Source organism: Jaculus jaculus, chromosome 8 (genome assembly GCF_020740685.1).
Source record: "Jaculus jaculus isolate mJacJac1 chromosome 8, mJacJac1.mat.Y.cur, whole genome shotgun sequence".
Lineage (NCBI taxonomy): Eukaryota > Metazoa > Chordata > Mammalia > Rodentia > Dipodidae > Jaculus > Jaculus jaculus.
The window spans coordinates 56,391,326-56,418,909 of NC_059109.1; the positions used below are offsets into that span (position 1 = coordinate 56,391,326).

The window sequence follows — 27,584 nt, forward strand, 5'->3', positions numbered from 1 at the left end:
TTAAACAAGCTCTGGCAAGTTTTATTAAAGAAAAATTTTACATAGTCTACTTTTCACCAGTTTGCTCTGGCATGCTTCTAATAATGTCAGAATCACCCAGATCAGTGATAGACAGTGTGCATACTCTGTAGTATTTCCTACGTGCTGTGCCCAATTCAATATTATTACCACTAAAGTGATGGACAGCAATTTTGGCCAACATAGCATAGTAATCTATTTCAGATTTCCTCAATGCTGGGCAGTTGTTGGCAAGGATGACCAATTTTGCTTTGCCCTGTCTGATCATCTTCAGCGTTTGTTTGTACCCCAGCATGTGCTTTCCACTCTTCATAATGAGCTGGAGCCTCGAGTTGATGGACTCCAGGGACTTTTTTGTCTTCTTTGTGGCTACCATCTTCCTGCTGGGGACAGGCCCCAACCACGAGCAGCTGCCAAGATGGCTGGGGAGCGAGAAAGGAGGACGCTCCCACAATCTTTCCTTTTTTCTTTCCTCCCTCTCTTCCCGTCTTCTGCTTGCAAATAAATAGATAAATATGAAAAATGTGTAGGTATGTATATATGTTTATCTGTCAGCTAGTGTCTCTTGATGCTCCAAACTAATGCCCAGTGGCTTTATGTAGTTGGGTAGGAAATTGAACCCAATCCACCCAGATTTGCAAGCAAATAATTTTAACCACTGAGCCATCTTTGCAGCCTTTATAAGAAAGCTGGGTTTATTGAGGTAGGGTCTTATTCTAGCCGCTGACCTGGAACCTACTCTTTAGTCCCAGACTGGCCTTGAACTGACAGCTATCCTCCTACTTCTGCCTCCTGAGTGCTAGCATTAAAGGCATTAAAGGTGTGCACCATCATACCCAGCTCCCATTCAAAAAAAAAAAAAAAATTAAGTGGAGAAGTTTCTCAGTAGTTAAGGAACTAGCTTGCAAAGCCTGATGGCCTGGTTTGGATTCTCCTGTACATAAAGTCAGATGCACAAAGTAGCAAATGTATCTAGAGTTTTTGTTTTTGTTTTCTTTTTCATTTACAACAGCAGGAAATCCTGTTTTCTGTCTCTCTTTCCCCTTGCAAATAGCCACTGCAGATGAACTCCAAAAGCATGCTTCCCCGGTTTACATGTGTACTGGGGAAATAAACCTAAAAAAAACCCACCTGTTTAAAAGAAAAAGAAACCATGAACTTTGAGAATTGACTAGCATTTATTCTGGTAATTGTTTTGGTTTTTGTTAATCTTTTTTTTTAATTATTTATTTATTTATTTGAGAGCGACAGACACAGAGAGAAAGACAGATAGAGGGAAAGAGAGAGAATGGGCGCGCCAGGGCTTCCAGCCTCTGCAAACGAACTCCAGACGCATGCACCCCCTTGTGCATCTGGCTAACGTGGGACCTGGGGAACCGAGCCTCGAACTGGGGTCCTTAGGCTTCACAGGCAAGCGCTTAACCGCTAAGCCATCTCTCCAGCCCAGTTTTTGTTAATCTTGTTGAAGTAGAGTCTCATTGTGTTTCCCAGGACTGGCCTACAGGTACACACACCATAACTAACCTGCTATCTTGTTTAAAAATCATTTTTAAGTGTTTCATTTAATCATTTATTTATGGAAGAAAGAGAGAGAAAATATATGCACTCACCTGAGCCTCTTGCTGGTACAAATGAACTCCAGATACATGCAGCACTTTGTACATCTGCCTTACATGGGTACTCACAATACAGTTCATACTCTAAATGAGATGATGCTAAAGTCAGTGTTATTCCAAATACAAAAATAGAAGTTTCACACATTAATTAATAAGCCAAAAGCAACTGGCACGTTGACCCACACCTGTACTGGTAGCACTTAGGAAGCTGAAGCAGGAGAATTGGGAATTGAAGACCAGCCTGGGTTACATAGAAAGTTTGAGTTAGTTAACTTAGGCTACTGTTGAAGTCAACTTACCCTTGCTGCCATAAAAACCTGATAAAGAGCAGCTTATGGGAGAAAAGGGTGTGTTGCAGTCAGGTTCGCATTGCTGGTACAAATCACACAACAGCAGCTTGTAGGGGAAAAAAAAAAAAAAAAGAATGATTTTGGCTTACAGGCTCAAGGGGAAGCTCCACGATGGCAGGGGAAAATGATGGCATGAGCATAGGGTGGACATCACCTCCTGGCCAACATAAGGTGGACCATAGCAACAGAAGAATGTGCCAAACACTGGAAAGGGGAAACTGGCTATAACACCCATAAGCCCGCCCCCAACAATACACTCCCTCCAGAAGGTGTTAATTCCCAAATCTCCATCAGCTGGGAACTTAGCATTCAGAACACCTAAGTTTATGGGGACACCTGAATCAAACCACTATAGGGTATATTTTGGCTTGTTGACTCAAGGGAAAACTCCATGATGGAAGGGGAAAATGATGGCATGAGCAGAGGGTGGATATCACTTCTTGGACAACAACAGCAGGAGAGTGAACGAAACACTTGCAAGGGAAAGCTGACTATAACACCCATAAGCCCACTCCCAATAATACACTGCCTCCAGGAAGCTTTAATTCCCAAATTGCCACCAGATGGGGACCTAACATTCAGAACACATAAGTTTATGAGGGACACTTGAATCATACCACCACTACTACGTTATGTAGTAAGACCTGTCACAAAAGTAAATAAATAAAAAGAGAGAGAGAGAAAAGACTAGGTGTGGTGGTGCATGCCTTTAATCCCAGAACTCGAGAGGCAGAGGTAGGAGTTTAATACCACCCTGAGACTGCATAGTGAATTTCAGGCCAGCCTGGGCTAGAATGAGATCCTACCTCAAAAAACCAAAACAAAGAAAAAGAGAGAGAGAGAGAAGATAAAAGGAGAAAACTAGAATCCACATCCCGGCATTCTGGATCACAGGACTCTGCAACAGACTTGAACACACAAAACAAGTAAAAATTGAGAATCCATTCTTCCATAAACAAACAGGCAAACTTCCAAGGCTCAGGGTCTAATGTGGAAGAGGTGATGGAAAGAATGTAAGAGCCAAAGGAAGGTTAGGGCTCCTTACAACATGCTCCCTCCAGACACAAAATGGCCTGGATATCCATGAACTCATAGTGCCTGACACTACCTACACAAGACATCATGGAAAATGTTAATAAAAATTGAGAAAAATGCAATAAATAAATAAATTTAAAAAACAGGTAAAGTCCTTCAAAACTAGTGCCCATCAATGGAATTTTTTTTCTTTTCAAATATTTTTTTATTAACAACTTCCATGATTTTATTTATTTTTGTTTGTTTTAAAACATTTTATTTTAACTTATTTTTAAGCAAGAAAGAGGCAGGGAGAGAATGGACATGCCAGGGCCTCCAGGTGCTGCAAACTCCAGATGCATGTGCCACCTTGTGCATCTGGCTTACATGGGTACTGGGAGCTGAACCTGGGTCCTTTGGCTTTTCAGGCAAGCACCTTAATGTTTAAGCCATCACTCCAGCACCCCCCTTTTTTTGTTTCAAGGTAGGGTCTCATTCTAGCCCTGGTTGACCTGGAATTCACTACGTAGTCTCAGGCTGTCCTCAACCTCTTAACGATCCCCCTACCTCTACCTCCCAAGTGCTGGGATTAAAGGCATGCGCCACCACGGCCATCTGGGAATCATATTTAAGATCAGCACAAGGCCTAGTTTCACTTGGAACTTGCACATGTGCAGATGAGGCAAATGCTTTAAGAACTAAGTTTCATTTAACTCACTGCTAAGCTCCGAAACCAGCTCCAAGTAGTACATGCCCTGGGCAGATCATAAAACTGAAAACTGACATGAGAATGTTCATCCAAAGAAGATGAGATAGAATCTGTTGAACCTAAAAACTTGGTTGGCTGCCTTAAAAACTTACAAAAAACAGGCACATATTTTCCAGAGAGTCTTAAGTCCCAAGACATTATGACAGAATATTAAAGACAGCCACAGTATAATCCACAATTATTTGAGAGACAAAGAAACAGCAAAATCTGACCAAAACTCAAGGAAATCAGTTGAATGCCAATCCCAAAATGTGGTAAATGTGCCTGGTGCAGGTTTTTATTTTTTTCTGGGGGGGGGGGGGGTTCGAGGTAGGGTCTCACTCTGGTCCAGGCTGACCTGAATTAACTATGTAGTCTCAGGGTGGCCTTGAACTCACAGCGATCCTCCTACCTCTGCCTCCTGAGTACTGGGATTAAAGATGTGTGCCATCATGCCCAGCTAGGAAAATTTTACTTTTATTCAGCATTTATCATTAAAATCCCCAAAAGAAAAACATAGAAGAAATATTTGAAGAAATAATGACAGAATGCCACTCAAATTTAGTAAAAGAAATACATAAGAAACTCAGTGAGGGCTTAGCAGTTAAGGCCCTTGTCTGAAAAGCCAAAGGACATAGGTTCAATTCCCCAGGACTCACATAAGCCAGATGCACAGGGGTTGCATGCATCTGGATTTTGTTTGCGGTGGCTAGAGGCCGTGGCGTGCTCATTCATTCTCTTTCTCTCTCTTTCCCTCTTTCTCTATGAAATAAATAAATAAACTAAAAGAAAACTATACTTAGAACATCATAACCAAATTGCTGAAAACAATACATAAAAATTCTTATTTGCTTATTTATTTGAAGGCGGATGCAGAAAGAGAGAGAATGGGCACACCAGGGCCTCTAGCCACTGCAACCAAACCCCAGACACATGTGCCCTCTTGTGCATCTGGCTTATTTGGGTCCTGGGGAATAGAACCTGGGTCTTTATGCTTTGTAGCCAAGCACCTTAACTGCAAAGCCATCTCTCCATCCCTCAAATTTAAAAATTCCTGGAAGCATTCTAGCATTTGAGAGACCAAGACAGAAGGATTTTTAAGTACAAGGCCACTTTGGCTATATACCAAGACCTTGTCGGAGAAGATAGATGATTGATGATTGATTGATAGATGGATAGATAATAGATATAAACTTGAATGTGACCCAATAAAAACATCCTGTTTCATATAGGGAAATAACATACAAATTTAAGTAGAGTCACAGAGAGTTAGGTGACTTGGTTCTGGATGCTTTGCTCTTAATAATTCAGAGAATACTTACTGGTCTGGAGAGATGGCTTCGCAGTGAAGGCTTGCCTGCAAAGCCTAAGGAACCATATTCAACTTTCCAAGTCCTACAAAGCTAGACACAGTTATGCAAGCATGCAAAGTCGCACATGCACACAAGATGGCGCATGTGTCTGGAATTGTATTGCAGTGGCTGGAGACCCTCGCATGTCAATTCTTCATTTTCCCTCCCCCATAAAAAATATTTTAAAAGGAGATCGTGGTGGTGCTCACCTTTAATCCCAGCACTCAGGAGGCAGAGGTAGGCAGGTGGATTGCCATGAGTTCAAGGCCACCCTGAGACTACATAGTGAATTCCAGGTTAGTCTGGGCTAGAGTGAAACCCTACCTAAAAAAAAAAAAAAAAAAATTAATTAAAAAAAAACCAGAAAACCTACATAGTGACTAAAAATTTCTTTTTTAAAAATTTTTTTGTTCATTTTTTATTTATTTGAGAACGACAGACACAGAGAGAAAGGCAGAGAGAGAGAGAGAGAGAGAGAGAATGGGCACAGCAGTGCCTGCAGTCACTGCAAACGAACTCCAGATGTGTGCACCCCCTTGTGCATCTGGTTAACATGGGTCCTGGGGAATCGAGCCTTGAACCGGGGTCCTTAGGCTTCATAGGCAAGCTCTTAACTGGTAAGCCATCTCTCCAGCCCGTGACTAAAAATTAAAATACACAGGGTTGCACACAAGACCCTCATAATAGGAGAAAAAGATGATGACATTAAATTAAAACAGAGACTAATGGACAGAGGGGAGAGCAGAGCTATGAAAGAGAAAGAGGGGGAGGGGAGTGAAGGGGAGGGGAGGGAAATACCATGGTTTATTGTCTGTAAGTATAGAAGTTGTCAATAAAAATAAAATACACAGGGTTGGAGAGATGGCTTAGTGGTTAAAAGTGCTTGCTTAAAAGCCTAACAGCCTAGGTTCCATTCCCCAGTAATCACATAAAGCCATATGTGCAAAATAGTACATGCATCTGGAGCTTGTGGCAGGAGTCCCTGGCGTGCCCATATGTATTCATTTATTCATTCATCCTCCCCCCTCCCCACTTCTGTATCTGCATCTTTCTCTGCTGGCAAAAAAAAAAAAAAAAAAAAAAAGGCAATTAATTGAGGGGCTGGATTGATGGCTCAGTGGTTAAAGGTGCTTGCTTGCTTACTTGCAAAGGCTGCTAGCCTAGGTTCAAGTTCCAGTACCCATGGAAAGCCAGATGTACAAAGTAGTGCATGTGTCCAACTCTGGTGTTTTCTCTTTCCTCCTTCTCACTCAGTCTCTTTCTCTCAAATAAATAAATAGTAAAATATTTATTTTAAATATATTTTTTAATTGTGTAATGTACACACACCACATGTTATGCACGCCTTTGTTTGTTTGTTTGTTTGTTTGTTTGTTTGTTTTCAACATAGAGTCTCACTCAAGCCCAGACTGACCTGGAATTCACTATGTAGTCTCAGGGTGGCCTTGAACTTGGTGATCTTCCTACCTTTGTCTCCAATTAAAGGCGTGTGCCACCACACCCTTCTTATGTACATCTTTTCTATGGAGAAAAGAACACCTCCCAAATGTTATTTGTTTTTGGATACAGAAGCTATGGATGATTATTTTTTACTTTTTAGTATTTTCTGAAGTGGTTTATAGGATTTTAAAAAGCTAGGGACTGGAGAGATGGCTTAGCAGTTAAGGCGCTTGTCTGAGAAGCCAAAGGACCCAAGTTTGATTCCCCAGCACCCACATAAGCCAGATGCACAAGGTGGTGGTGCATGTATCTGGAGTTAATTTGTAGTGGCTGGAGGCCCTGGCATGCCCATTCTCTCTCTGTCTGTCTCCTCCCCAACAGCAAATAAATAAATAAAATAAAGGTTTTTTTTTTTTTAAAGCTAAATGATTGATCATCAGAGTAAGCTTATTAATCATCTTTCTCTTTTCATTTAATTTTTAAGGAGAAACTCCAACAGTTCCTGTCTTGTTTAATCAAGGAATGGAAGATTCCACCTTTGAGTTTCATTCCATTCTGAGTTTTGGAGTTCAGTCTTCGTACGTATCTAAAGAGTTAAAAGAAGTTTTTAATGCTGGTAAAAATAATGTGAAAGTCTTTCCTGTTTGTCCCCCCTCCCTTTCTTACTTTTTTGTAACATGGCCCCCTTTTTTTTTTTTCTTTTTGGTCCTACCTGGAGTTTCATTTGTATTTCTAAAACACTAAGGAAATATTTAATTGGATGGATCTTGCCTTTAGGTAACCATTTCTGACAAAAAAAAAAAAAAAAATTCTGTATGGTCTAAGCTATAAGAGGATCAGAAATTTTAGTTTTCACTTAAAGTCACATCTGACTTACCGACTTACCTCATGACATTCTGGAAAATTTCAGGTCACTCCACCCTTAATTTGTTTTTTGTTTGTTTTGATTTTTGGTTTTTTGAGGTAGGGTCTCACTCTAGCCCAGGCTGACCTGGAATTCACTATGTAGTCTCAGGGGGACTTCGAACTTCCCGTGATCATCCTACCTTAGCCTCCTGTGCTAGGATTAAAGACATGTCTCACTACACCCAGCTTTAATTTGTTTTTTATGTAAAACTGAATGGCTACTGGAGAGATGGCTTAGTCATTAAGGCTCTTGCCTGCCAAGCCTAAGGACCCAGATTCAATTCCCCAGTACACACATAAACCAGATGTACAAGAGGCCACATGCTTCTGGAGGTCGTTTACAGTGGCTGTGAAGGTCCTGACACACCCATTCTCTCTGTCTCTTTTTCTCTCCAGTAAGCAAACAAACAAACTGAATTCCTTCCTAATCTTCCTCTCAAAGTTATTGGAAAGAGATTATGTGGCAATACTTTGAAAAATTATATAATGTACCAAATAAGATGTGATTTCATGAATATGAGTAATACTTTTTTCTTCTAATCTTTATATTATCTGTGCCATAGCTACTAAAATATTTGTTACAAGTGAAAGTTCAGAAAAACAGAAAGTATCACTCTTAAGTACATGGTATTATCTGTCGTGTATACATGTAACGTAAACATATACTCCTGTCCACATAAATACTTTCTTAATTTAACATTTTTTAAAAACAATTTAACTTTTGCCGGGTGTGGTGGTGCATGCCTTTAATCCCCAGCACTTGGGAGGCAGAGGTAGGAGGATTGCCACGAGTTCGAGGCCACCCTGAGACTACATAGTGAATTCCAGGTCAGCCTGAGCTTGAGTGAAACCCTACCTTGGGGGAAAAAAAAAATAACTTTTAAGGGGCTAGAAAGAATGCTCAGCAGTTAAAGCACTTACCTGCAAAGCCTAACAATGACCTGGGTTCAGTTCCCCAGGACCCATATAAAGCCAGATGCACAAAGTGGCACATACATCCGGAGTTTAAGTGGCTAAAGGCCCTGGCACCCATTCTGTCTCTTTCTGCCTGTCTCTTCTCTCTCTCTCTCTTTCTCTGCTTGCAAATAAATTAATTAATAAAATTGAAATTTAACTTTTAAGAGTGAGACCCTACCTTGAAAAAAAAATTTAACTTTTAAGCCTGTTGGACAGAGTTCAGTTCCCCAGAGCCCATACAAAGCCAGGTGCAAAAATGGCATATACATGTGTAGTTCATTTGCAATAGCAAGAGGCTCTGGTATAACCATTCATATTCATTCATTCTGTTTCTTTCTCTCTTTTTGCTTACAAATAAATAAAAATATTTTAATAAAACAAAATTTTAACTTTTTATTGACAACCTTCATACATATAAGCAATATGCCATGATCATGTTGGGTATGGTAGCACACACCTTTAATCCCAGCACTCAGGAAGCAGAAGTAGGAGAATGTATGTTAGTTTGAGGCCACCTTGAGACTACATAGAAATTCCAAAACAGCCTGGGCTAGAGCGAGACCCTACCTCCAAAAAAAAAAAAAAAAAAAATCATGGTTTATTGTCTGTAAGTATAGAAGTTGTCAATTTAAAAAAATAGTTATGTATGTGTACCATGATCACAAAATCCCCTCCTACCACCCTTTCTTAATTTCCCCAACTTCCCCTTTATCTCCTCCACTGAGGTCCTTCTCTTCAACTACTCTCTCTTCTATTTTGATCTTTTTTCCCCTTATTATACAGGTCTTGCATGGGTAGTGTCAGCCACTGTGAGGTGATGAATGCCATGGTCACTTTGTGTCTAGAAGGCAGTATTGCAGAGCACTCTCCATTCCTTTGACAGTTTGCATTCTTTCCACCACCTGCTCTGCAGCTGTCCCAAGCCTTGGAACGTGTAATAGAGATGTCTCACTTAGTGCTGAACACTGTACTGTCACTTCTCAGCACTTTGATGAGCTTTGAGTCATCCTATTAGTCACTGCCACCTAAAGAGAAGCGTCTCTTACTAAAAGTGAGAGTAGTATTAACCAATGCTACTTTCACTTTTGGTTAGAAAACCTTCTCATTTTAGGCTTAAACATAAGTATTGAGGGCTGGAGAGATATCTCAACAGTTAAGGCACTTGCCTGCAAAGCCTAATAACCTGGGTTTGGTTCCCCAGTACCCACGTAAAGCCAGATGCACAAAGTCGCACATGTATCTGGAGTTCATTTGCAGTGTCTGGAGGCCCTGGTGTGCCCATTCTATCTGTATCTCTTCTCTCTGTCTCTGCTAGCAAATACATTTAAAAAATATTTTAGCTGAGCCATTCATGGTGGTGCACGCCTTTAATCCCAGCACTCAGGAGGCAGAGGTAGGAGGATCACCGTGAGTTCAAGGCCACCTGAGACTACCTAGTGAATTCCAGGTCAGCCTGGGCTAGAGTGAGACCCTACCTCAAAAAAAAGTATATATATATGTATATATATATATATACACATATATATGTATATTTTAGTTGGATATGGTGGTGCACACTTTTTATCCCAGCACTCAGGAGTCAGAGGTGTAAGAGGATCACTGTGAGTTCAAGGCCACCCTGAGACTACAAATGAATTCCAGGTCAGCCTGGGCTAGAGCAAGTATCTACCTCAAAAACACAAAAAAAGTATACAAAAGAAAAGACTTAATTAAAATATTTTTTAAAAAATAAACATAAGTATGGAGTTGGCAGTTTGGTCTATATTATAGATCCATTTAGCCAAATAACAGAAGTAGTTTCCCCTCTAGGGTTTATGAGCTCCCCAGCCATAGGCTTTTCGTTGTGTTGTCAGTACCAGGTAGGAGTTCTCTCCTGTGGAATGGGCTCAAGTCCAATCAGAGTTGTTAATGTCCCCCATAACAGACATGCCACCATTGTACCAGTTGACACATTTGGCTTGTCAGGCCAGCCATAAAGTTTGCTGGTTAAAATGTTTGATAACTTTTCTCCCCCAACAGGCTGCATAGCTCTTCCCAACATCCTGACAGCTAGTCAACAGGGAGGAGGCTTCCAGGTCAGCTCCGGCTTGATTTCCCAGTGTCCTGTAGCCCAAGCATATTAGCCTTGGCAATAGCTTGTAATGTTTTGGAGTACCAGGGACCTCTCTGACCAACAGCTTACTGGAAGGTATCCCACCCTTGGCACTGAAAATTTCTTGTAATAATGTATGGCTTCATCAACACAAAAATACTTTACCTTTTCCAAACACCAAAACATGCTAGGTTTGATCTGCTTTCTCTGAATGTTATTCCTTCTCCATTTAGTATGTTCCGTAAACTTTGAGTCTCAACCTTCCATCTATGATCATTTACTGCATCTTTTTAAGATATAGTTATGTGGGAAAATATCATTTTGTAGGAAACTTTTCTACCTCTAAGAAAAAGAGTCTGTCTTGCCCCCCACCTTACCTTGAAATGAATCTTCTACAGAAGTTCCAATCTGTTAAAAAAAAAAAAAAAGAAGGAAAAAAAAAACAGTGTACTTACTGTTGACTTCACTTAAGAAACACTTTGGGGTTGGAAGATGGTTCCGTGAGTGAAGTGCTGGCTCTACAAGCATGCAAATCTGAATTTGGGCCCCCAGCTGGATATGGTTGGTACATTCTGGGTTCAGTGGTGGAGAGAGATTAAGGAAGACACCTGATATCAACCTTTGGCCTCCCTAAGCTTGTCACACACAAACATACATACACATATTCCCCCCCCCATACACATATGAGAGAGAGAGAGAAAGGAGGGCTGGAGAGATGGCTCAGTGGTTAAGACACTTGTCTGCAAAGCCTAACAACCTAGATTCCGTTCTCCAGTGCCCACATAAAGCCAGATGCACAACATGACACATGAATCTGGAGTTCATTTGCAATAGCTAAAGGCTCTGGTGTGCTCATTCTCTTTCTTTTTCTCTTTTTCTTTCTCTCTGTGTGTCTCTCTATGCTTGCATATAAATAAAGGGCTTAGAGAGATGGATCAGCAGTTAAGGCACTTGTCTTCAAAGCCTAACAACCTAGGTTCAATTCCCTAATTCCCTAGTACCCTCCATAAAGCCAGATACAACAAAGTGGCACATTCATCTAGAGTCCCTTTGCAGCAGCTGGAGGCTCCGGTGTGCCCATTCTCTCCTTTCCTCCCTCCCTCCTCCCCTCTTTAAATTAAATATATATATATATATATATATATATATATATATATATATATATATATATACACATATATATATATATATTTTTTTAAATAAAGGAAAGAGGGAGAAAGTGGGTAAAAAGAATGAAACACAATATCTAGAGCATTAACAAAGTATATCTTTGGGTCTCTGTCTGTCGGGGGGCTTTTCTGGAGAGGGTTAATTTAGGGGAGAAGTCTTGTCCTGAAGTGGGCAGCATTATCCCATGCTAGGTTTCTGGGTCAAATTAAAAGAGTGAAAGGAAAAAGCTAGCTGAGTACTAGTATTCCCCTTTCTCTGCTTCCTAGTCCACCAAGATGTGAGCAAGCAGCCTTTCTTCTGCCACAGCCAGAACTGCTGCCTCCCCATGCTGTATACTGTATCTCCTTAATCTGCGAGCCAAAATAAACCCTTCCTCCCTGATTTGCTTCCCCCCCACCAAAAAAAAGTAACTAATATACTTTAGTTGAAGAGATTTGAATTGTCTGTTGGTTCAGTACCTAATGAAATTTGATTTTTTTTTTGTTTTATTTTTAGGGTCAAGTATTCTAATAGTATCAAGGAAATGGTCATTCTTTTTGCCACAACAATTTATAGAATTGGCTTGAAAGTGCCTCCTGATGAACTAGATCCTCGTGTCCCCATGATGACCTGGAGCACATGTGCCTTCACTGTCCAGGCAATTGGTAAATCCTGTGTTAAAAGAAAATGATTTGGAGGTTTCAGTGAACTTACATTGATTGACTAAATATTGATATTTTTTCCTGATGATGGCTTAGAAGAGTTTGACTTATTTGAGGACTAGGAATATTTCAGTAAATTAGTGTGAACCAATGCCATTAGGTCTGAGAATTTTTTATATTGCTATCTTTTTAACTACCAGAGTGACCCTGTGTAACTTAATATTTTAAAGGAATAGTATGGAGCACAATATGGACAAAAAGTGGTAGATTTGCAATACTAGAAGATCAAGAATAAATGGCAAATAAAGAGAAAACAAATACACAGTAATCTTTCTTTCCTTGATACTTTGAGGAAAATAGAGTGAAACTAAAGCCACAAAAAAGGTTAGTAGTAACCTACTAAACTCTTTGCCATATTGAAAGTTTTCCATAGAAAGGTAATTTTGTATAGTCACTAAAGTTTTGCACATAGGCTCACTACAGCTGCCAGGTGTGATGCTACACAGAGGTTAAGACTGGTAACTTGGACCAGGTGTGGTGGCACACGCCTTTATTCCCAGCACTTGCGAGGCAGACGTAGGAGAATCGCTAAGAGTTCGAGGCTGCATTGAGTATACATAGTGAATTCCAGGTCCGCCTGGCCTAGAGTAAAACCCTACCTCCAAAAAAAAAAAAAAAAAAAAGACTTGTAACTTGAGGCTGGAGAGGTGGCTCCGTGGTTAAAGGCACTTGCTTGCAAAGCCTGATGGCCTGGTTCATTTCCATAGTACCCACGTAAAATCAAATATACAAAGTATCACATATGTCTCGAGTTCATTTGCAGTGGTAGAAGGCCTTGGCACACCCATACTCATTCTCTCTGTACTCACTCTCTCTGCCATCCTGTTTCTGTATCTCTGTCTATCTCTCAAATAAATAAATACTTTTTTTTTTTTGTTTGTTTTTGTTTTTTTTAGGTGGCGTCTAGCTCTAGTTCAGACTGACCTGGAATTCACTGTGTAGTCTCAGAGTGACCTTGAATTCACGGAGTTCCTCCTACCTCTGCCTCCCAAGTGCTGGGATTAAAGGTGTGAGCAGCCACGCCTGGAAAAAAATTTTTTCCGAGGTAGGGTCTCACTCTGGTCCAGGCTGACCTGGAATTAACTATGTAGTCTCAGGGTGGCCTCAAACTCTCAGCGATCTTCCTACCTCTGCCTCCCAAGTGCTGGGATTAAAGGTATGCGCCACCACACCTGGCAAAATATTTTTTTTAAATAAAAAAGAACTATTAACTCTTTCACAGCACCATCCAAGCAAGCTCAGATCTCCCTTGCCAATGCCTATTTCTAGTAGCAGTTTTTGATGGCGCCCTTCTTCACTAACTCTCTCCTTATATAGTATTTCATAGTTTGGATTCAGTAGCATGGATCCACTTTCTTCTCCAAAACTTTTCTGCAGCATTCTCTGGATCGACTTTAGGAAACATTTCCAAACCCATTAGATTTAAATTGGGTATAATATCTACTGATTTATACTTACTTTGATTAAATAGCATGAGGCTTAGGAAGAATTGAATTTGAACAAATTGATATGAAATGTCAATCATTCTTTTTTTTTTTTTTTCCTTATCTTTGGTTTTTCAAGGTAGCGTTTCACTCTAACCCAGGCTGACCTGAAATTCACTAGGTAGTCTCAGGGTGGCCTCAACTAACTCTGCCTTCCAAGGGCTGGGTTTAAAGGCATGCGCTACCACACCCAACCATAAATCATTCTTTTGGAATCATTTTCTGCTATCTCTTCAGACTACTGAAGAGACAGTTTAGTTTTCTGTATTTAAATTCCTGGAGCCTGACATTATGCATGCCTTTAATCCTGCCACTCTGAGGCTGAAATAGGAGGATCTTCATAAATTCAGTGCTATCCTGGGCCTATAGAGTGAGTTCTAGGTCAACCTGATCTAGAGTGAGACCCTACCTCAAAAATTAAAAAAATAAAATCCAGGACCATAATTGTTTCAAATTTTCTTTAGTTTATTTGTTTTGGTTTTTAAATTTTTGGAACATTTGCACAGAGATTATCTTGTGAGTTCCTCCCATCTAAAATTTTTTAAATGTCAGATTTCAGAGCTTTTTGGGTTAGGAATGCTAAGCCAGTATTTTATATTTTAGTGTCTTTGGAAACTAAGCATTATTTAGACTTTGAACCCAAGACAGTATATAGCAATCTTCTTGAAAATAATCAGTCTTTTCATATGTGGTTCTGTCATCTAATAATTAGATGCTGTTTGATTAGTATAGTATTACATGCTTGCTATTGTGGACTTTCTACTGAGCTGGTATGAAGTTCTGCTTTATGAAATGAAATTGTATATATGTCATACACAACCTCTTGCTTTAACGAATAATATAAAAGACTAGAGAGATGGCTCAGTGGTTAAACATGCTTGCTTGCAAAGTCTGATGGCCTGGGTTCGAGTCCCTAGTACTCACATGAAGCCAGATGCACAAAGCTGTGCATACATCTGGAGATCATTTACAGTAGCAGGAGCCCTGGTGTGCTCATCCTTACTCTCTCTCTGTCTCTCTCAAGTAAATGAATAAATACATTTTTTTAAAAAATTATATGAAGGTTTCCACTAAGGTAATTAACAAATACATTACAATTACTTTGTGATTAAGTATATTTACTTTTGATGTATAAGTTAACTTATTCTCTATGGAATACTGAAAATGTATAGGATATGTTTGTGCAAGGCAGTATTTAAGATTCAAAACAAAGGGATGTTACACTCCATTCAAATGTGAAAAAGAGAGTAGGTGCATGGTTGTAATCCCAGCCATTATGAGTCTGAAGCATGATTGACTGTTTAAGACCAGCTTGCCCTACAAAGACCTTTAAAAAAATTCATATATATATATATATATATATATATATATATATGTATGTATATGATATTAGTTGGGATTTCTTGTGGGTTTTTTAATTAATTATTTATTTATTTGTAAGCAGAGAAAAAGAGAGAAGAGATACAGAGAGAGAATGTGCACACCAGGGCCTCTAGCCACTGCAAACGAACTCCAGATGCATGTGCCCATTATGCATCTGGCTTACATGGGTCCTGAGGAATTGAACTTAGGTCCTTTGGCTTTGCAGACAAACGCCTTAACCTCTAAGCCATTTCTCCAGCCCTTCTTATGGTTTTAATTTTATTTTTTAGAAAACTTACTGGGAGATGAAGGAAAACCTCTCTTTGGAGCACTTCAAAATAGGCAGGTATGTATGTTCTGTTAGATTTCATGTACGTGGTAGGGTGCCTTTTTAAAAAATGACTCCAGGGCTGGGGAGATGGCTTAGCAGTTAAGTGCTTGCCTGTGAAGCCTAAGGACCCCAGCTTGAGGCTCGATTCCCCAGGACTCACGTTAGCCAGATGCACAAGGGGTCACACACGTGTCTGGAATTCGTTTGCAGTAGCTGGAGGCCCTGGTGTGCTCATTCTCCCTCTCTCTCTCTCTCTCTCTCTCTCTCTCTCTCTCTCTCTCTGCCTCTTTCTCTGTCACTCTCAAATAAATAAATAAAAATGATTTTAAAAATATTTTTTCAAAAACATGTCTCCATACTTAGTCATTTTAGAAATATATACTCCTGGGCTGGAGAGATGATTTATTGTGTAAACTGTTTCCCACACAAGCATGAGGACCTGAGTTCAGAACCCCAGTGCCATATGAAATTCTGGACATGGTGGTTTGCACCTATAATCCTGGCACTGAGGAGGCAGGAGACTGGAGGATTCTTAGGGATTGCTGACTAGCTTGTTGAATTGGGGAATTCCAGATTCAGTGAGAAACCCTATCCTAATGGGTAAAAGTATAGAGTAACTGAGGAAAGATACTTGATACTGACCTCTGGCGTCCACATACATGTACCCACATATGTATATACACATATGCACACATACACATATAAAAATAGAAAACTGGGGCTAGAGTAATGGCTTAGCAGTGAAGGTGCTTGCCTGAAAAGCCAAAGAACTCAGGTTCAATTCTCCAGGACCCATGTTAGCCAATGCACAAGGAGGCGTATGTGTCTGGAGTTCCTTTGCAGAGGCTGGAGGCCCTGGCATGCTGTTTTGCTCTCTTTCTCTTTCTCTCTCTAATAAATAAATAAATAAAAATAAAATATTTTTTAAAAATTGGAAAACTTTATTCCTTCTTCTGTAAAGAACAGCAAATTCTGTAGGGAAGAAAAGAAATGTTTCAGTCTCAGGAACTGAGTGGCCAGTGTTTGCACTTTGAGGTGTTTACACAATCTAAGTGGCTAAATGAGTTCACACAGATTCACAGGATACTTGACGACTTACCCAGCCCTCTTCATCCTGACATTTCCAATATTTTCCCCCCTTACTAATTCTGTACCATCATATAGCTTGGAATATTTTTTTTCTTTCTTTTTTTTTAATTTTTATTAACATTTTCCATGATTATAAAATATATCCCATGGTAATTCCTTCCCTCCCCACCCCCACACTTTCCCATTTGAAATTCCATTCTCCATCATATAGCTTGGAATATTAATGCTGACCTGTTGTAGACAAATATTCATACTGAGTTTAAAAAAATTGGAAAGCAATACCCAAGTAGTGAATTCAGTGCTTGACTAGTACACATTAGGCCCTGGAGCTCAGTACCCAGTAACAACACACACACTAACACTCATGCTTACCTGTCCCCTCAGAGTTTATGAAAGGTAACTAGATTAATTACTCTGTTCAGAAATGATGTGTGCTACCGGGTGTGGTGGTGCACGTCTTTAATCCCAGCACTCAGGAGGCAGAGGTAGGAAGATTGCCATGAGTTTGAGGCCATCCTGAGATTACATATTGAATTCCAGGTCAGCCTGGGCTAGAGTGAGATCCTACCTCGAAAAACAAATAAACAAACAAAAAGATGTGTGCTGAGTAGCCCTGTGTAAACAAATGGGCAACTGAGGAGGCTTAGTCTACTGCATTCCCTTCTAGCCATTTCCCTGCTATGTTCCTGGCAGGTAGCATCTATAGTGTGCTTCCGTGTGTGTGTGTGTGTGTGTGTGTGTGTGTGTTTTAATTTTTATTTATTTATTTGAGAGAGAGAGAGAGAGAGAGAGAAAATGGGCATGCCAGGACCTCCAAACACTGGAAACGAACTCCAGACCCGTACGCCCCCTTGTGCATCTGGCTAACGTGGGTCCTGGGGAATCGAGCCTCAAACCGGGGCCTTAGGCTTCACAGGCAAGCACTTAACCACTAAGCCATCTCTCCAGCCCTTCCCTGTGGTTTTCATCATATGTGTTTGGGAAGCACATGTTTTTCCATGATTTCACTGGTTTGTTACCATCACTTTAGAATTTCTAGAAATACAATGTGCATAGGATCAGTAGAATAAATTTGGGTCACGTGTTTAAGAAATTAAATGAGGGCTGTAGGGATGGCTTAGCAGTTAAGGCACTTGCCTGCAAAGCCAAAGGACCCAGGTTCAATTCCCCAGGACCCACGTTAGCCAGATGCACAAGGGGGCACACAGGTCTGGAGTTTGTTTGCAGTGGCTAGAAGCCCTGGTGTGCCCATTCTCTCTTGCTCTCTATCTCTCTTTCTCTCTCCCCCTCTCCCTGATTTCTCTGACTCTAATAAATAAATAAAAAATATAAAAAAGAAATGAGCATTGAAATGATCATACTTTTATTGCCTTGTGTAATAGGAAACTCATTTAGAAGTGTAGTAAGATCATACAACTTTTTACATATATTAAGGATAAAGTATATAATGAGTCTATAATTCTCATAGGCTAGAATTGGTTATTTATAGTCATGACTTAAGTCTGTTGTCTTGCCTTTTCATTTTATCTTTCCTTTCTTACAATCCAGCACAATGGTCTAAAAGCATTAATGCAGTTTGCACTTGCTCAGAGGATTACCTGTCCTCAGGCCCTGATACAGAAACATCTGCTTCGTCTCCTGTCAGGTAGAGTCTTCTCTTAATTATTAAGTTGTAAATTACATGTGTTTTTCTATTGCATTTCTGGCAGTGATATCAATTAGAAAATGAATCTCTAAGCTGATTTTGAGAATTCATTAATGAAATCCTACTGCCTTGCAGCAGGCTTCCTCAAGACAAACTTATACACAGCCACCCTAAAAATGGTTGCCGTCTTATGTCAAAAGTCAGGTGCTTTATGTGACTTCTGTCCACATTCTCTAACATATAGCTACGCTTAGAAGGGTTGCCATCTTATATCAGAAATCAGGTGTTTTTTAAATATTTGCAGTGTATATTGCTTCTGCCCACCTATGTTATTAAACCAATATCCATACCTAACATCCTACCCAGCCTGGTTAGAAAAGGCAGAAATGATAAGGACAGTTTATTTTAAATATACTTAATTTTGTCACGTAAAAATGTTAGAAATGCTCAGTTTGTTAGTCTTAGTCCTCAGGCAAGTATCTTTTACTTTGAACTTTGTTATTTATTTGGAGAGAGAGAACAAGCCATTGCCACCAGCCACTGCAGACAAACTCCTGATGCATGTGCCACTTTGCATCTGGATTTACATGAGTACTGGGTAATTTAACCCAGGCTTTGCGGGTAAGTGCCTGAACCAGTGAGCCATTTCTCCACCCCATCTTTTTCTTTGAGAGACAGGCTATATATATACTTTCTGACAATCTAGAAATTTAGTAACAGCTTATATGACATCCTCTCTCTCTCTCTCTCTCTCCCCCCGCCCCCCGTGCGCGCGCGCGCGCGCGTGTGTGTGTGTGTGTGTGTGTGTGTGTGTGTGTGTCTGTGTGTGTGTGTGTATGTTCTTTTGAGGTAGGCTCTCACTTTGTCCCAAGATGACCTGGAATTCACTATATAGTCTCAGGGTGGCTTTGAACTCACGGCGATCCTTCTACCTCTGCCTCCTGCATGCTGGTATTAAAGGTGTGCACCACCACGCCCAGCCTGGCATTCTCAATTAGTAGAAAGTGAAAAGGAGGAGATGTTATATGGCAGCCCTTGAGGAGAGAAACACTCCTGGGAGAAAGTTGCACAGCTTTCTCAGTTTATTGTCAGTGAAATGGGCTTATAAGCATCTGAGGGTGGTGGAAGGGTCCTAAGGGGCGTGGACTTACCAAGTTTATTTCTAATGCCTAATTAGCACACAGGCAATGGCAGAGGGGGTCAGGTGATGTAGGGTCCTAGGAGGATGGGCTGTGTGCAAGCTGATAAGGAATTTCCTAGGCAACTGGCCAAAGGTTACAGGGCAGAGCTTAAATTCAGGTGTGCTGGGCTTGGAGAGGGAGTGGCCTCCTATAGCCTGGGGGTTCTTAGCTGTGCCTGGAAGCTCAGTCCTCTCTCCTGAAGGCTCCAGCTGGTGTCTGGTGCCGGGCAGTGCCCAACACATGGGGAGCAGTATTCCTGTTGCTGCTTCCTTTGTGGTCCTCATGGACCCCGGTCAATGTGGTAGAGGTGGCACATCTCTTAGTAAGCAATTGGATATCTTCTTGAATTAGTGGATCTTGGCTCTCCCCAGTATTTTTTTAAAATATTTTTTGTTCATTTTTATTTATTTATTTGAAAGTGACAGAGAGAGAGGGAAAGACAGATAGAGAGGGAATGGGCGCACCAGGGCTTCCAGCCACCTCAAACGAACTCCAGACGCATGCGCCCCCTTGTGCATCTGGCTAACGTGGGTCCTGGGAAACGAGCCTCGAACCAGGGTCCTTAGGCTTCACAGGCAAGCGCTTAACCACTAAGCCATCTCTCCAGCCCCGCTCCCCAGTAATTTTTGCCATCTGTAAAACAAAACAAATTCTCCAACCAAGGGTGAGAATAGCTTTGATTGGGAAGGAGGGGTAGTCATATAATTTTAAGAGACATTTTGGTGAGGATACCCATTCGAGTTGTCCAGAGAGTGATGGGGGCTTATCTCTGAGGGTTGTGAGTTTCCTGCCTGTGGGATGCTGGCTTGGTTCCCAGCACTAATTATGAGCTCTCTCTCACTGAGCGGGTCTCATGTCCATTTGGAGGGCAGTTGGTCACCCACATGGGCTGTGTGCCACTATTGCACAAGTGTGTGCTTCTTGTCCATCTGGCATGTGACATAGTTTACAGGATCTTCTGTTTATTTATGCTTTTGGTAACTATTATCACACAGTAGTTCCCATAGCACTTTCCAGTACCATGAGGGTTTGTAGGAGAATACTGGCTTTCCTGTCAGTTCCCATGTGGTCTCTTGGTGTCCTAGGATGGCAGCCTGTAGTGTCTTCAGCAAAAGGTTCTTTTAGCTGTGTTGGGTAACCAAGTGCTTGGCAGTGGCCTGCATTGTTTTGGGGACTGCATGGATTTACCTGGACAACTGCTCGCTGGTGGGGGGGGGGGTAACCCAGTTCCGATCCTGGGGTGCCCAAGCCCAAACCCATGCTTTTAAAATTATGCTTTCTTCAACCGTCTACTGGGCATTTTTGTCTGGTCCATTCACATCCCTTAATTGGGGCATTGTGTCTTCTATACTGATATCCCCAAGGGTGGCTCCTAATGTACTAACTACTTTAGTCTTACGTAGTTCCTCTCCCCACCCTCCCTTTCCCTGGCCCCCTCACCTTCAATATTCTTTCCTTCTATTAGTTTGCCATCCCCTCCTCTCCTTTCTCCTGTTTTTACTTTTTCCTGGCCTCATTGTAGTTATACACCCATAGTCATAATGCTTACTACCTTTTGTCCTCTTCTTTAGCTGGCCCATTTTAGGAGCCGCATATGAGATGAAACATGTGGCATTTGACTACATGACCTTGCTTAGGATATTTTCCAAGACCCTTCATTTTCCTACAAATTTCATTTTCATTTTTCTTGCTGTTGAGTAGCACTCCATTGTGCACACGTACATCTTCAGTATCTGTTTGTCATTTGGTAGCATCTGGATTGATTCCAATTCCTAGCTGTTATGAATAGAGCAGCAATAAACATGGTTAAGCAAATATCTCTACTTTAATCCTTTTTTGTTTTTTTTGTTGTTGTTGTTGTTTTGTTTTTGTTTTTTTGAGGTAGGGTCTCACTCTAACCCAAGCTGACCTGAAAATTCACTATGTAGTCTCAGGGTGGCCTTAAACTCACAGGGATCCTCCTACCTCTGCACCACCATGCCCAGCAAGCAAGTATCTCTAAAGAGTAGACTAAATATATGGAACATTTCATGAATTTGCATGTCATTCTTACACAGGGGCCATGCTAATCAAAGTTCTTGATTTTTGTTTTCTGCTACTTTACTGAAAGTATTTATCAGATCTAAAAATTTTCTGATGGAGTCTGTGGGACTTTTTATAAACTCTTGTCTGCACACAAGGATAATTTGACTTGTTCCATTCCTGTTTGTGCCCGTTACCTTTCTCTTACCTTATTTCTCCTAAGACTGAGCACTGTCTTGAATATGAGAGGAAAGAGTAGCTACAATTGTCTTGTTTCACATTTCAGAGGAAATGCTCTCAGTTTTCCTGGGAGCTGGGACTGTTTAGGGTATCTGATGTTTTATTTTGTTTTCTTTGTTTTGCTTGTGTGTAATTAGTATGTATGGTGTGGATGTGGTATGGTGTCCCTTATGCTCGCAGGTGGTGGCTGGGCAGGGCGGGAGCTTGCATGACTCTCCACCTTCCTGTCAGCCCCACCCTGTGCCTGGGGTTGGGTCTGGTAGGCATGGAGGCAATAGCCCAGACACCTGGCTGCTTGCCAGCCCAGATGGCACATGGTCTTTGGGAGTAGAACAGGAGCCTCCCAAGTCCATCTATGCTAAGGGAAAAGAAGGGAGGGGTCCCCCTGGACCACTGGGGGCACTGGGAAGGGAGGGGCCTGAGGCTGCTGGGAAGGGAGGCGGAAACAGGGTGACTGCATTGACCTAGGCACCCTTGTCTTTGTGTACATGAGCCTGCTGCTGGACCCAAGTGGCTTTGGAGCACTTGCACAGCCAGCTTGCAGTTTCTCTGCTGCTGTAGCAGAGAAACTTGAAAGGAGATGACAAGGGAGTGAGGGGAAATTTCCTTCCTGAACTAGCCAGATAAGCTATGCATGTCCACATGTCTGAGTCACATTGTTCCCCAGAAATTATCTAGGGAGTGACCTGGAGTACTCCCTCTAAGACTAAGGAGGTATCTTCTCTCCAGGAGAGTTTAATTCCTCTAACTTTAAAGAGAGCCCTTAGTCTACAAATCTGTGACTCCATTTGGTGGGAGACAGTACTGCTTATGATAGAAAAAGAATGGAAACACCAAGACCAGAGAGCCACATTCCTGAGGGCTGAGTAGCAGGGGATTCCCCAATGGTCTGGACATAAACATGTCTGCAAGTTTAAGAGACCGGTAACCTGCACTGCCTGCTTTTTGTGTTGGAGAGAAGTAGATAGAAGGCTTTTGCCAACACCTAATGGGCTGTCAGGGTCCAGTCAGAGGACAGCTGTCCTTTAGTCAATACCAAACAGTGGTCTCAGCCAAGAAACATCAGTTGCCAGTTTGTCGTGTCTGGTCTCTCGCAATGGCGGGAACTGAAAATAAAGGAGGAAAAAGAAATTTCTGCCAGCCCTCAGAAATGTGGAGGCAAGGCCACATGGTCTGATCTCTCCCAGTCCCTCAGAGGGTCCCTGTTCAGATGCCAGCTTCACTGGATCCTGGGGCTGCACTTCCCCGAAGGCATCCAGGCAACTGTGGAGTGCAAGCTTGTGAGCACAATGGAAGAACCACTTTCGGGGGGATGGGGAGTCTCTGTGAACAGTTCCCAAAAGAAATATTTTTTTGGTGGGGGGGTTTAAGGTAGGGTCTCAGTCTAGCCCAGGCTGACCTGGAATTCACTCTGTATTCTCTGGGTGGCCTTGAACTCATGACAATCCTTCTACCTCTGCCTCCCAAGTGCTGGGATTGAAGGAATTTTTAAGCCCAAGTTTTTTGGTTTTTTTTTTGTTTTTTTTTTTCAAGGTAGGGTTTCACTCTAACCCAGGCCAACCTGGAATTCATGATATGGTTTCAGGGTGGCCTTGAACTCACGGAGATCCTCCTACCTCTGCCTCCCAAGTGCTGGGATTAAAGGCATGTGCCACCACATCCAGCTAAAGGAATTTTTAAGTAGTTACAGTCACCAGTGTAAAAAGGATGAGTTTGAGGCCAGCCTGAGCTACAGAGTGAATTGTAGGCCAGCCTGGGCCACAGTTAGACTCTGCCTCAAAACACCAAAAAAAAAAAAAAAGGAAGGAAGGAAGGGAAAGAAATTTTTTAAAACAAAAGTAGTATTCCAATAGCTGAAAAAGTGATGGAATCCAGGACAAGTCGTTAAGAAGTTATTTAAATGTCCTAAGCATAAAGTAGCTTGTAACCCAGAAAGTAGAGTAAGATAGGTGGTGTCATAGACATGCTAACTGATGGATGAGAAATATTGGTGAAAATTTTAATATGATGAAATGAGAGCTAGAAATAATAAATAACTTGTCAAGAATACATAGCTGGGGCTGGAGAGATGGCTTAGCGGTTAAGCGCTTGCCTGTGAAGCCTAAGGACCCCGGTTCGAGGCTCGGTTCCCCAGGTCCCACGTTAGCCAGATGCACAAGGGGGCACACGCGTCTGGAGTTCGTTTGCAGAGGCTGGAAGCCCTGGCGCGCCCATTCTCTCTCTTCCTCTATCTGTCTTTCTCTCTGTGTCTGTCGCTCTCAAATAAATAAATAAATAAATTTAAAAAAAAAAGAATACATAGCTGGTTTATGGCAAAGCCTTATGATCATGTTCGGTTAATATAGGGCAATATTAATAACACTTAGAGAATGGTTACTGCATACCATACTTGGGATAGATCTTGAAATGCATATGCTAATGAACTTCTCAACAATTTTATAAATACTGTAGACTTAGAGACGTTAAGCTGCTTCCTTGTGACAAGTAATCAGCTAATACTGGAACCCATTTTGATCTGACTCCAAAGCTCATGTTTCTTAACCTTCATACTTTTTGTTTATAACCTTCTCTTCCTTATGTTTAACAACTGTATTGATATATAGTTCATTCCCTCATTTTGATATATACAAAACTATTTCAAGCTGGGTGTGTGAAGGCATACACCTATAATTCTAGCACACCAGAGGCTGAAACAGTACCATTGTGATACTGTTTCAAAAGCAGCAAAACAAAACAAAAACCTTTTGTCTTGACTTCTTAATTTTGTTTCCCTGTCACTCTTTTCCTGACTTCTGTATTTACTGCTTTTCCATAAAAACTGATCAGACTAGAAAGGTAATAGTTTTTCATCTCTCTGCATTTCCTCCCAGTCACATTCTGCTTAATCCATTATGTAATTTTGTGCAGGAAGATATTCTGCTCTCTTATTTCCCCTATACGGTTTTGCATACTCCTTGCTTCCCACTCCAAATCTGTTCACATATTATCTGTCACAGAACACTCAGAAATATGTAGTTGATGGGAACTTTGTATAAAAACTCTTTGGGGGCTAGAATATATGCAGCTCTTGTGGAGTGCTGGCATAGCTTGTGCAATGCACTGGGTTTCGGTTACACATGAAAGCAAAGTAAAGCAAATCTTACTCGATATTTCAGAAGTGTGAAAGAGGCCACTAGGGATTGAAAACTGGGCCTCACACATGGTAAGGATGCTCTCAGACCCAGCAGATTTCTTTTGAACAATTATATCAGTTATCATAGTTTACTTCTCCTCCTAAATCTTATCTTTCAACCTTTAAGTTGTGTCCAAAGCTTTCTATTAGTCTTTTCAGTTCAGAAGCTCTTGTCTTATGGTTGCCATATCTTAAAGCATGATGTGCTAGTTTCTGTATTATATAGCCCAATATTGTTTTTCAAGCTTGAATTTTTTTCAATGTTATCTTACTGACTGAATGACATTAACTTCTTGTTTTAGTTGTTCTTCCTAACCTGAAATCAGAAGATACACCAAACCTTCTATCTGTAGATCTATTTCATGTTTTGGTAAGTGTTCAGTAATAAGTTTTTGAAGTTGCCAAATTAATAATTTCACGCTGTTCTCATTTATACTCATGCTTTCTCTTCCAAAGTATATATGTATTTGGTGCTCACTCTATAAAGTTAGGTCTCAGAGATTTGACTAAGATCATCAGAATCACTTTAAAAGTGAAACTACATTTACTTTTGCTTTGTAGTTGGCCTTACCACAGTTGGTTGTGGTTGCTGGCATGTGTGCAAGCAAAGTTTCTAATTCCGTGTTATGCTTCCTACTTGTCTCCTTTTCTTTAACTTGTTCACCTTATATGTAATGAATCACTGCGTGAGTTATAGTAAATCATTAGTTAGTGATAGAGACCAAGCCATAGATATTTCTAAGCTTCTCCAAAACACCCATGGACAGGTGACAACTGTTTTGTGAGTTTTTTTCCAGAACTTTTCCAACCTTGTGATAATTTCATTCCTTTAAAACCAGAACCATAAAGAAAACAGTGTTGGGCTAGGGAGCTGGCTCAGTGGTTAAAGGTACTTACATACAAAGCCTTCTGATGCAGGGTTCAACTCCTCAGACACCCACATAAAGCCCACTGGCATTTGTTTTCAGTGGCAAGAGACCCTGTTGCACCCATACACATGCACATGTGCAAATAAGTAAATCGAGGGAGGAAGAAGAAGGGAAAAAAATACAGTGGTGAGGTTGAAAGCATGCAATTTGTTGCTATTGGGTTAACCAGCACCCCAGCCTTTCCTTATGTAGGCTTGTATTCAGTGGTTGTCAACTCCTGGCTGTCTTTGAGGGAGAAAAAAAAAAGTCTATTTTTTTGGACTAGGTTAAAGCCTTATGTATCAGTGTCATTTTAGCATGTTCCAGGTGGTATAGCCATAGGCCAGTGTTATTTTAAAAGCTGTCCCATTTCAAGTGTTCATAATATTGAATTGTTTTTTAGAGAGAGAGAGAAAGGAGGGAGAGAGAATTGGCACGCCAGGGTCTCAGCCACTGTAAAATCAAACTCCAGACATTTGCACCACCTAGTGGGCACGTAAAACCTTGTGTTTGCCTCACCTTTGTGCATCTGGCTAATGTGGGAACAGGAGAGTGAAACATGAGTCCTAAGGCTTCGTAGGCAAGCACCTTAACCGCTAAGCCATTTCTCCAGCCCTTTTGAATCCTTTGAACCACACATTTGAGAACCACTAACTAGAAATACAATAGGTTGATTCAGCAAAAGGATAACTTATTTGGTGATGAACTTTGTCCATCATTTGTAGTACATGATCTAAGATATTCTGTTGACTATAACTAGAGAAAATATAGTGATTACTTAAAGCATACATGAACAATGTAGCATCTGTTAACTTTTATATTTAATTATAAGATTAATATGTGTTGGCCTTTTGCTATTAACACAGTTTTTTGTCTTCCTTTCATAGGTAGGTGCTGTCTTAGCATTCCCATCCTTGTATTGTGACGACACTGTTGATCTGCAGCCTTCATCAGTTAGCTCTTCCTATAACCACCTTTATCTCTTCCATTTGATCACCATGGCACACATGCTGCAGATACTTCTTACCATAGACACAGGTAAAATGTCCATCGAGTGTTGACTGTAAATGACATTTGCCTGTTTTATTGACAGAATTAAGTATGCTTGGGATCAACCATATTGTGTTTAAGTCTTGTGTTAATGTCTTATCCAATGATTGTCCATTACTTATTTAACCAGGGAAAAGCAGACTAAGCTATGAGCTGTTCTCCAAACATTCAGAGACCACTAGGACCTGCTTTTCTTTGTTTTTTTCTTTTCTTTCTTTTTTAAATTCCTCATTCTCAACATCTCTCCAAAATATAGGAACTCTTAGGTTGGTGGGAATGCAAAATTGTCATTACTTTGGAAAGTTGGAAAGCAGTTTGAGTTTCTTACAAAACTAAATATATTCTGGCCAGTCATAGTGGGACATCCCTGTAATCCAGCACTTGGGAGGCAGAGGCAAGAAGATCATAAGTTCAAGGCCAGCCTAAACTACATACCAAATTTTAGAACAGCCTGAGCTGAATATTGAGACCTTGTCTGAAAGCATGCATGTGTGCAGACATATGCATACACATACAGATACACACACAAATACAAAAATTAACGAAAATTACCAGGCACGTTAGCACATGCCTTCAATCCCAGCACTCGGGAGGCAGAGGCAAGAGGATTGCTGTGAGCTTGAGGTCAGCCAGAGACTACATAAGGAACTCCAGGTCAGCTTGGGCTAGAGTGTGATCCTCCCACAAAACATACACAAAAAAAATTAAAAATTAAAAAATTAATAAAAACTAAATA

General features: G+C 40.9%; 2 protein-coding genes and 1 pseudogene across 3 annotated transcripts in view; 1 reads left to right on the forward strand and 2 right to left on the reverse strand.

Moving 5' to 3' along the window:
- Positions 1-27,584, forward strand: part of Ubr1 (ubiquitin protein ligase E3 component n-recognin 1) — a 199,927-nt gene that overhangs the window by 145,783 nt on the left and 26,560 nt on the right. For both annotated transcript variants that reach the window (XM_004660885.2, XM_045156215.1), the window contains exons 34-39: positions 7,023-7,116; positions 12,159-12,307; positions 15,501-15,556; positions 18,179-18,275; positions 25,193-25,260; positions 26,686-26,836. In XM_004660885.2, the coding sequence (XP_004660942.1) occupies positions 7,023-7,116; positions 12,159-12,307; positions 15,501-15,556; positions 18,179-18,275; positions 25,193-25,260; positions 26,686-26,836 (615 nt within the window). The remainder of the gene's footprint in view (positions 1-7,022; positions 7,117-12,158; positions 12,308-15,500; positions 15,557-18,178; positions 18,276-25,192; positions 25,261-26,685; positions 26,837-27,584) is intronic.
- On the reverse strand, positions 47-394 carry LOC105944189 (60S ribosomal protein L30-like). The gene has a single exon (XM_012949276.2). The coding sequence runs from the start codon at positions 392-394 to the stop codon at positions 47-49; it is 348 nt and encodes a 115-aa protein (XP_012804730.1).
- Positions 21,469-21,528, reverse strand: LOC123463171 (annotated as a pseudogene).

Bases quoted from the DNA above. Each gene is read 5' to 3' on its own strand.
- LOC105944189 (XM_012949276.2), bottom strand. From the start codon at position 394: ATGGTAGCCACAAAGAAGACAAAAAAGTCCCTGGAGTCCATCAACTCG.